This window comes from Pinus tabuliformis, chromosome X (genome assembly GCF_031772625.1).
Source record: "Pinus tabuliformis cultivar Carrire ecotype Pingquan chromosome X, CPIR1, whole genome shotgun sequence".
Classification (NCBI taxonomy): domain Eukaryota; kingdom Viridiplantae; phylum Streptophyta; class Pinopsida; order Pinales; family Pinaceae; genus Pinus; species Pinus tabuliformis.
Window position 1 is genome coordinate 1629089916 of NC_142308.1, and position 11972 is coordinate 1629101887.

General features: G+C 30.8%; 1 protein-coding gene across 1 annotated transcript; it reads right to left on the reverse strand.

Moving 5' to 3' along the window:
- Positions 1-7219: 7219 nt before the first annotated feature.
- On the reverse strand, positions 7220-8973 carry LOC149146274 (uncharacterized). The gene is made up of 3 exons (XM_089448907.1): positions 8694-8973; positions 8431-8498; positions 7220-8046 (listed from the first exon to the last, which is right to left on the reverse strand). Exons 1-3 carry the CDS (start codon positions 8968-8970, stop codon positions 7903-7905), a joined length of 489 nt encoding a protein of 162 aa, XP_089305033.1. The 5' UTR covers positions 8971-8973; the 3' UTR covers positions 7220-7902.
- Positions 8974-11972: the final 2999 nt, after the last annotated feature.

Genomic DNA, 11972 nt, shown 5'->3' on the forward strand with positions numbered 1-11972 from the left:
AGAATTCACATAACATCAAATAGGAAATCTCCTACAACATGTAAAAAAATTATTTAAATGAAATAGATTATGTTGGTATAGAATTACGTCTATATGTTTGCTTTTTATAGAAACATATGTTTCTCCATTAATGCATTAGCAATCACACTTCAAAGATGTTCTAAATTCACTATGACCTATCACTCCATGATAAGCACAACACAACTACTCTTTAGAAGCTAAACATTAAGGATTTGTTCTCAGGTTACTGTTGATTAATCCGTTATTGAGCTAGTACTCAGTCTCAAATAATTTAATGTGTTCTGAATTTACCAGTTTATCCCTATTACAAATCGTCCTTGCAACTCAAATATCTATGTGACAACAAATTTTAAATAAAGAACAAACATGAAAATAAACAACACGAGAAAGATATAGACGATAAAGCCTTAAGATAATAGAGAATATATAAATTAATAGCATATGCATATATTTAGATCAATGATGCAACTTTAGTTGAAAAGAGCGCAAAAATTCTTATGTTATTTTATTTTAATTTGGTTCAAATTACTTGACTCAATCTTCTCACAGGGTAAATGAATTATCAATTACTATAATTACTTATCTTCCTTATTAAGCTACATTACTCAATATAGCTTTTCAAATCATTCAAAATGAATTGCCATCCATTTTGTAAATGTACAATTTCCTTTTGGTCTTGACATAACCGACAACCATATTTACAAGTTAAAATTAAGTTGCATATATCATTAATCCCGCTTACTTTTACATATAATGTGTATACACTTTAAGCACTCACATTCAAAACAAAGGAACCACAACATACGTGATAAAGATATCATAACATATACCCTTATCTTTGAAAAAAACTTATTGGCATATTCTTTATGCTAAGAAGAAAGGGCACAACACTTGGCAGAGCACTACTTATTGCTCACTCCGATAACTAGCAAATCGATAGCCTAGTAGAGTGCTTAGCAAAGAACTTTGGAGAAAACCATTCATAGTAAGGCCCCTCGAGAAATAATAAAAAATGCATTGAAAATGTTGATACCAAAAAGTGCATGATAAACACTTGGCCAATGCAACTACAAACATGTTATTTTTTAAAATTTCATTAGCTTCTCTCTATGTTCTTCTAACTACTCATATACCACGATACCAATGTCCGTGTAAAAAAATGTGAAAATTAATGTTTAGAAGTGCTTTGTGAGATGGAAGTCTATGGGAGAAGTATGTAGAGGGGGAATATGTGTGAGGGTGCAGATAAGGGGGAATAAAGAGTTTCCCATACATGCCCCTCATATACATATCTTTATGCAATGAATTAGCTTACTAAATAATAGAAATCAACATTACTAATGATAAATTTAACTATTTTTAACATTTATTCGACGAATCGACACAGACAGTTAAATGAGATTGTAGTTATAATGAAATGAGAAAGATTGAAACATACATGGTTTAACCCACACCACTATTGCATCTTGATGTCAACTCAAACAAGCACAAGTTGACGTAGTAGTGGGGACAGTTAATTGCCAATCTTTATTTCGCACCCAATATACATGTAATCCGAATTTTTCATGCCTCAAACTTTAATAATCCAAAGCTGCTAATTAATTAATTAATATATAGTGTTTTACAAGGGGAATTTGTGTGGAAGAAGTGTGCAGAGGGGGAATGTATGTGGAGGTAATGAACATTCTAGAACAAATCTTCCATTCCTGAATCTGCACACTCGTTCTCCCACACAACACTTCTTCCTCTTATGCATTAAAAAAAATTACATTGAATATTGGATAATAAGTATTTAATTCATAAATGTGAGATGGCAAATGCACTTAGTATTTGAGAACTGTGAATACCAATATTCACTGATTCTACTTCGATAAAGTTTTTAAATGAATAGGAGGATGGGTGTAAAAGAAATATCAAAATAAACATGTAAGTATTGAACACAAATCTAGTCAAAGTAAAACATTAGCTAGTAACAAAACAAGTTATCAGAGTAAATGTTATTAAGTACTCGAACGAGGTCCTGATTACACATCGATTTGGTGAATAAATGTCGAAAAGGATAACATTTTAATATATGTGAGTACATGGTGTGGGAAGTTGGTTAAGGTTATAATGGGGACCCCACGATCAATATTAGCCACTAATTATGGTAGAATGATTAGATCCGCCGAACATAGTTTTGAAAATCATGAATCAGATCATCCGCAAATAAATATTTCCATAGCTCTTTTGCATCTTGATATCAAATAAAATAAAATGAACCCACATCAACATAGTAGTGGGAAAATTTAATCACTCACCCTTATTTTGCACACAATATACATGTAAACCAAACTTTTCATGCCTCGAACTTTAATAAGGCATAAAAATTAACTAATTAATTAACATGTAACGTTGTATCGAAGGGAGGTGTGCAAAAGAAGTGTGCGGAGGCGAAATGTGTGTAGAGGTATGAACATTGCACATGAAATTTTTTATTCCTTTCTCTAGACACTCATTCTCTCACACAACACTTCTTCCTCATACCTATTAAAAAGACACTTCATTTCTTATTGGATAATAATTATTTCATTAACAAATATAAAATAAAAAATGCACTTAGCATTTAGGAAGCTCAAATTAAATGATACCACATCGAAATAGCAGTGCAGAAAATTAATACGCCACCCTTATTTCACACCCGATATACACATAACCCAAAAGTTTCATGCCCCAAACTTTAATAAGTCAAAACTACTAAATAATTGATTAATATGTAGTGTTGTACGAGAGGGAGGTGTGTAGAAGGGGAATGTATATGGAGGTATGGGACATTCTAGATGAAATTTTATATTTCTTGCTTCGCTCACCCGTTCTATCACACAACACTTCGTCCTAACACATTAAAAAGACACTTCGTTTAGTATCAGATAATAAGTATTTAATTCACAAATGTGAGACCAAAAATGCACTTAGTATTTAGGAACTGTGAATACCAATATTCATTGATTCTACTTTGATAAAATTTTGAAATGAATAGGAGGACTGGTGCGATAGAGACATCAAAATAAACATTTAAATATTGAACACAAATCTAGACAAATTAAAACATTGGCTAGTAATGAAACAAGTTATTAGAGTAAATGTTATTCAATGCTCGAGTGATGTCTTGATTATGCATCGATTCACCAAATAAATGTTGAAAAGAGTTACATTTTAATATACGCTAGTCCACAATGCAAGAAGTTGATTAAGGTTAGAAGAGGTACCCCACACTTGATATTAGTCACTGATTATGGTGGAATAATCAAAGCCACTGAGCATAGTTTTGAAAACCGCACATTGAATCATTTGCAAAGCAGTTTTTCCAGAGCTATTTTTCATCCTAATATCAAATAAAATAAAAAGAGACCATGCCGACATAGTAGTGGGAACAATTAATCACCCACCCTTGTTTTGTACCCCATATACATGTAAATAAACAATTTTTCATGCCCCAAACTTTAATAAGCCAAAACCACTAATTAATTGATTGATATGTATTGTTGTGTGGGAGTGAGGTGAATGGAAGAAGTGTGTAGAGGGGGAATGTATACGAAGGTATGAAAATTGTAGATGAAAGTCTCCGGACCAAGGGAAATTTTAGAGGCTAATATTCGCTGATACTATATGTTTTCTCATGAATTTTCTCAAAAAATTATTTGCCAATTTCCTTTTTTCCCTAAAACTAATTCGCCCAAATTTTATACAATAAAATTATTTTACCTAAATGATCATCAAGATTTTATAGAGACTATATAAAATTATTAGAACTTTACCAAAATACCGCTAAACATTTTATAGTTTCAAAATTAGACACTAGTAAGATTCGCCAAGGTTTCTAAACTTTAAAATGAATTTCCATCCTGAAAATTTTCCCTTCCCTGGACACCCATTCTCCCGCACAACATTTATTCCTCATATATATTAAAAAGAGACATCATTTAGTATTGGATAATAACTATTTAATTGAAAAACGTAAAAATCACAAATGCATTTAGTATTGAGGAAGCGCAAATAAAATGAGCCCACATCGACATACTAGTGGGGATAGTTAATCACCCACCCTTACTTTCCACCCGATATACATGCAATCCAAAATTTCCATGCCCCAAACTTTACTAAGTTAAAACAACTAATTAATTTATTAATATGTAGTTTTGTGCGGGAGAGAGGTGCATGGAAAAAGTCTGAGGAGGAGAAATGTATATGCATGTATGAAACATTGTGGAAGCAAGTTTTTGTTCCTTGCTCTACACACCCGTTCTTCTTTCGCACGACACTTTTTCCTCACACACATTAAGAAGACACTTTATTTAATATTAGATAATAAGTATTTAATTCACAAATATGAGATCACAAATGCACTTAGTATTTAGGAACCATGAATACCAATATTCATTGATTTACTTTAGTGAAGTTTTTCAATGAATAGGAGGACTAGTGCCAAATAAACATCAAAATAAACATGTGAATATTAAACACAAAACTAGTCAAAGTAAAACATTAGCTAGTAATGAAATAAGTTATCAGAGTAAATGTTACTAAACACTTAAATGATGTCATCATTATACATCGATTTATCGAATAAATGTCAAAAAGATTTATATTTTAATATATGCTAGTCTGAGGTGTGAGAAGTATATTAAGTTTAGATGAGGGACCCTATACTCGATATCAACAACTCGTTATGGTGGAATGATTAGAGCAACTAAACATAGTTCTGAAAAGCATGCATTGGATCCTTCACAAAGCAGTTTTGCTAGAGCTCCGTTGCGTCCTGATATCAAATAAATTAAATCAAACTCACATTGACATAATAGTTGGAACAATTAATCACCCACCCTTATTTCGCACCTAATATAGATGTATATCAAACTTTTCACCCCCCAAAATTTAATAAGCCAAAACTACTAATTCATTGATCAATATGTAGTGTTGTGTGCAAGGGATGAGTGCAAAAGAAATGTGTGGACAAGGAATGTATGCAGAGACGCAAACATTATGGATGAAAGTTTTTGTTCCTTTGAACACCCTTTCTCCTACACAAAAATTCTTCCTCATAAGCATTAAAAAGACACTTCATTTAATATTGAATACTATGCTTTTGCTTAGAGTTAAAATAATTTCATGTGTGCAAAAGAAAGTTCCCTTTGCACCCTCATTCTCCTACGCATATCGTGCCATTTTCCATACAATCTTCATTATGCACACATTCACAGTTACATATACACTTTCTCCCACACAATTGAATTTGTAAAAGTTTAAAATGAAATAAGAGGTAAACACATTAAGAGTCCCTGGTTAGGTCAATGTTAGTGTCAAAGCACTCAAGAATGACAATTTAAAAATTAGTCTAATTTTTATTTTAAAATGATTTATAAAACATTAACAAATACCAAAATTGAATCACTCTACACTACAAAAATTATGTCACATCAAAGCTCCCTCAACCAAATAAAAAATTCAAAAAAAAATTTAAAAAATATTTTTGAATTTACTAATAGCATAGAGCAAATATTATTTAACGTTTTCCAAAAACTTTGATTAAAATTACTTAAAAAATACCACAGAAAATAAGAAAAACCAAACCACTCTTCCATTGTTGTTATAATCCCAGCAAAGACAACTACTAATAAACCATATATATATTATTAAATTTAATAAAAAGTGTCATGTTCTGTACACGATTTCCTACAAAAGTTCAATACTAAAGTAAAATATTGTAACAGACACAGTCCATCAAATGTCATACTAATAAATATAAGATCATAAATAAATAATAATTTCATGTGAGCGCCTGAAAATGATGTTAAATTGGCATGCTGGATTTCTTCTTTGACCAGACCAGTCGAGGTCTGGTCTTCGAGTTTTGGCCCACCGCTGTTTAGTTTAGGTGACGGTTTGTGGAAAACAGAGAACGAGGAAGTAATATGAATTGAATTACTATATAATACAGTAGAAACCACTTTTTATTCTATTTTTCAGGATCAAGAATGATCTTTCCCAGGACAAATATTCATATTTTAAACAACCTTTCATTAGATTTCTCAAGATCTGGGTGACTTTTCCTAGTCACCTACCATTGCTTATATTCATCTTTCCATTATTAACCATTTATTCACAAATACAAAATATTGTTGTGCCCAACATCATTAATTAATTATTCTTATTATCTATTTGTTTATTATCATTTTTATGAGATACAACGAGGGGATTGGTCTTTCCCTTTCCAATAACAGGATAAGGATCGCCATGGTAGAGCAGGTAGCAGGTTAACCCATAAGCTGGTTGCTGATATCTTTGGGAAGTAAACCTGGAATGGTTGCAGAGATCTTTGGTGAGTCAAACTTAATGTTAGGAATGCATATCTAATAATAGCCTGCCATGTGAATGGTGCTATTTCGGAATCATAGAGAGATATAAGCCTGAAACGAGGGTTACCTAAGGGTCTAACATAGGAAAAAGTAAAATGGAGATCGGGGATCTTTCCTTTCTAGGAAATAAAATATAAAATACCTTTTAAAGGTGGGAGTAGGTGCTGAAAGTGTGAAATAACAGTGACTTGATAGGAGGGGGTTAACCAACCCTGAGACTCCTCAAGATATAGTAACTTTTTTTTTACTCCATTAAAAATAGACTTTTTCCTTATTAAAATGAGCCATTTCAAAAATTTAATAAAACTATATATTTAAATAACCGGTATTTTATTACATATTGATTTAATTTTTTATTATATATCCTCCCTTTGCTGTTCTTCCTATTCATCTGGTTGTTATTATTATTTAATTTATTTTGAGTAGTTTTAATTTAATTTTCATTCAATTCATTAAAGAGTTGTTTTTAGTAAGATTTTTTGGAAATTTTTCTGTTAGGTTTTTCCCTTTTAATTTCTCTAGCAGGAATTTATTGAATTAACAATGGGGTAACCCTTGCACAATAGAAATGCAGTAGGGTTTTTCAGGGTGCTGAATCCATATATATATATATATATATATAGAGTAAAAAAAACTAATTTAAATAACACAAATCAATATTTCACTTCAAATTTTTCACCTCAAAATTTTCTGCCAATCCAATACAGCTAAGTCCAAAAAATCTCATTAAAAACAACTATTCATTGATATTACTTCAAATTATTATGCATGTCAAACAGTAAAATAGCATATATTGTTTTTTTTTTTAATATTTACATAAAGATGCTTGCAGACAGTGGCAGCACAAAACCACCCTCTCCCATAACGATGGCTTCCTTAATTTCAAGTCTAATTCTAAGCCTGATAAATTTACTTGTATCCACGTTCTTTGTAAAAATGTTATAATATAAGCAGATCTGATATAATCATGTGTGGTTGCAGACAGTACACTCTCCTGAAAAGAGAAATGAAAGCTTCAACCTCTTCGGAAAAGAAACGCTCCACAAACAAACTAGCAAAGTGCGAAGCTAAAAATGGACATACATAATGGCACTATATGTATTATAATAATTTTACAAGAGCAGAAGAAAGGGTTTGGCTCATATATTTTCGATTCTGTAATCCGATTTCTATTATGGTAAAACTATGTGTATATATCAGATATTTTTCAGGGAGAAAATCAATATATGGTTGAAGTCCGCAGATTTTTTATACTTTATATATGGTTGAAGCCAGAACATATGGCCAAAGCCAGCAGATGAGCAGAATTTTACGGCATAGCTGTCACAATTAACACCATAATGTAGGGGTCTCTACGAAACACCGCCGCAAGAATCGAACCTGGCTGGGGAAGTGAAAGTCATCCGCCCCAACCATCATATCATGCACGTCATATGCACATCATATATACAAAGTATATACATCAAAGAACAATGGATTAAAATATCTATGGGTCCTTGTGCTTCTGTGTGTAAATATAATCAGTATGTGCAGCTAAATTTCGCCGATTCAAACACTCCTCTTTATCCTCATTCTTCTCGCACTCCTCTTCAGTTTCTATTAGCTGGGCTACTGCTTCCTTTTTATTTAACTGTAATACCCACATTGATAAAAAGAAAGTGAAGATATGAAATTTAAGAATGGAAAAATAATAAAAAGTAAATATTTTTGCATATATCACATTAATATTTTAATGATTTATTTTGTTAAAACCAAAACTAAATAATTAGTATGATTCATATTACTGAATTAATCATTATGATTCATCTATTTTTTTCGAACCAACAAATATAGTTCATCTATTTTTTTTCGAACCAACAAATATAATTTATCTATTTATTTAGAACCAACCAATATAATTCATCTTCTGGAATATAAGATTCATCTTCATTTTTTGCAAAAAATCAGACATCACAGGAATAGGTTGGTTCATCTTCATTTTCTTCAAAATTACAGAAATCACAGAAATCCTTACAGGTGGGCTCTTCCAGAATTCATCTCTCATAACCGGCTCCGACCTTCCTATGAATTTTCTCCCACTGCCTGCAAACGGGTAGAAGATACATTTCTGGACGTTAAGTCACTTTGTCTAATAATTTTAGAATTTGTATCATCTCCCAGCGTTAGTATATCCACTCAGAACTAAGAAATGGCAAAATCCACCTCTCCTGATTTGCACATAATTAAGCCCAGATTGTGTGTATATATAAAAAAATATAAAAAATAGAGCAATATTACCTTTCTCAAGAGGACGGATTGCTATTACAGTTGCCAGAAGCAGGCTAGCAAATACCATGAAAAGCCAAAGTTTTGCAGGCTGTCCCTGCATTGAACTGACATACGTTTTCACCATCTCCTCCTGCCACCCAAATATCCCAACTTCAGAGAATCCGTGGGTAGAGTTCACAGTCAATCTGGTGCAGTATGAATAGATCGTGGGGAAATTCAGTGAATACGCATATGCAATTATATAGAACCTAAGAATCAATAAAGTAATATAGCAAGTCAAAAACATTAGCATCAAGATAGAATCTAGAAGCTTGAACCATGTAAGCTGTCAATGGAAATGGTCGCATTAATTATTAATTGGAAGAATAAACTCTTACTCGTGATTTGCGAAAGCCACCGCTTCAAAGACCGCGCGTTTAACTCTTTTGGGAGTTTGTAAAGCTTATCGTGAACAGTTGCACATCTGAAATTAGTTCGTGTCTCTTTTGAGAAGCTTCTCAGATCGGCTGACTTTACAGTTACTTCTGACGTCAGCCATCTCATCATCTTACCAAAACTTCCTTCTGTTCTGTTGTGAACACAACTCCCACCCCACGAGAAAAGTTAAATAACTTGGCTTCTTCCCAAAACAGTGAGCGAGGATGTTATCATGGATTCCATGTGTAAAATAGTCTGAATAAAAAACCATTTCTAACATTTCGTAGTTCATCCAGTTTAACAACTCGTTTGGACGTACCGGATAATTGCTTTATTTTTTAATCTAAATAAATGTCATGAGATTTGAACTTCTGACAAGATTTGACTGCTTCATGATCGGGTGAAATTCACATAAGTACAGCAAAATATGATTTATTGGATCAAATTGTAAAATCATTTTGCAAAACATGAATATTTTCTTGAAATCGGGATCAGGAGTGGTAACCAAGTGGTACAGTTAATTGTCACTACCATTGAATTTTTTATTATTTTAAAATAATGTAAAGGTAAAGTTATTTAGCACTATAAATATGGATTTAAAATGAGAGGGGTTAAATTTTTTTATTTCCAAAATTTTCAGAATCTAAATATAATGTGTCATTTTTCATTATTTTGGAGAGGGATTAAAATTTTTAGATGTAAATTTCTTTAGAGTATAAATACAATATGTAATTTTTCATTGTTTAATTTATGTTTTTACATTCTACATAGAATATATATATAAGATTAAATAAACATTTTAACCATAAAAAAATAGTTTATTCATGATATATACAATTTTCTTATTATAGCATATATTTTTTTTCTATTTAGAATATAATTTATCTTTATTTTAAAGAGGAAGTGTCAAAGCTTAGAAGCTGTAGAATGAGGCTTTGCGCTCAGTAAGTGACTTGTACATATAACAAACAAATATTAAAAAATATTTGTACTTTATTTAAAAAAATCATACTAAAAATAATATAAATTAGCTAAAAAAACATTTTTAATTGACGAAGGCTTTTTATTTCAAGTTGAGGTGGATGACCTGATTTTTTTATTATTTTTTAATTGATGGCCTAGATTGATTCTCAAGAGAATATGCTCAGCATATGCTTAGTCTTAATACTTATCAAGGGTTGTTAGGTTGCATTGACTTTTAATTAATTTAAAAAATTAGATTTGTGTCAATTGACTCTCCGCCACCAATTTCCTAGGGATTTGACATTATTCCAATCCTAATAAGCTCCTCCATCATAAGTTCCTCATTATTATTTATAACATTCATTTATATATAAGCAAATTCTATATAGCAAAATGGTTCATTACTTTTCATAATTTAAAAAAAATAGATTTGTGCCAAGTGGCTCCCCACCCACCAGTTTCCTAGGGATTTGAGATTATTCCAATTCTAATAAGTTCCTCCATGATAAGTTCCTCATTATTATTTATAACATTCATTTTTATATATATAAAAAAATATTTAGCAAAATGGTCCATTTTACAATAAGATGTGTAATTCATTTTTTTTCTCAAGTTAAAGTTGATCCATAACCTTTTTATACATGGTTAATGAGGTAAATGTGTGTATTGGTAAGACATTCTCAGTGTTGCAGTAGTTTTTTTGTTATATTTATGAAGCCTTATAGTTTTAACGTGGTTTTACTAGCTATTTGATTAAACCACCTTGTAATTGTAAACTATTATTAAATTTTAATAACTATTCTCTGGGGCTTTGAAGTGAAACCAGATGGTGGTCTACTCCCAAGAAGGTGAAAGATGAAAAACACTTCCTTTTACACTGCCTAACTCTTACTCACATGGCACTTAGATTCTTCTTCTTTTCTTGAGGTCCATAGTAGGCATTGTTTTTAGTGGACGTCAATCACCACCACCATCATCATTAATGATTATCTTCAATATAATTATAGAATTTGGAATATCACCACATTAAATTTATCATGATCTCGTATTTATTATTGGGGTCAACATCATTAATGATTATCTTTAATATATTTATAGAATTTGGAATATTACCACATTAAATTTATCATGATCTCGTATTTAACAACTATTGAAAATTTCTTGAGATACAAATCTTCTTTAGAGTCCAATGCATGAAGAAATGTTTGCCACCTCAAGATATAAATTTTGAATAATACTATATTGACAAATTCAAGGTTAAGATAGATTAAGCTAGTTCTATATACACACATACACCCTACATGAACAAAACATGTTATCTCTATGATGAGCATTAAATAGATTATACTCGCATTCACTTTGGCATACAAACCAACAAAATGTTTTAACCATAATAATGTTTTAACCATAATTTTTATTTTTTATTTTTGAATTGTTTTGTATAATATATGTAGTTGACATTAAAATATTTTATTTATGATCTATCTTATCAATATTAAATATTTTTTTTACTTTCCCTCTATATAAAAATATATTTGATTAATATTTTATTTATGATCTATCTTATCAATATTAAATATTTTTTTACTTTCCCTCTGTATAAAAATATATTTGAAATATATATATATATATATTAACAAACATAAATACATGAATATTTTATTTAAGGCATGTATTGAAATATTTTTAAAAAGTAAAAGAATCCAAAGGAAATTAAGAAAGTGAAAAGAATTATAATATTTTCTTTTATTTTTTCCTTTTTTATTTTCAATGGCTTTATGTGTTTATATAAATTTGATAAAAATTTATGTCATTTTTGACGGTGTTGGACCCGCCATTCAGGGGATCTCCCCAGTATGAAGTCCCAACGAGACCTCACATAATTTGGTGTGGGAATCCTAGCCGGTT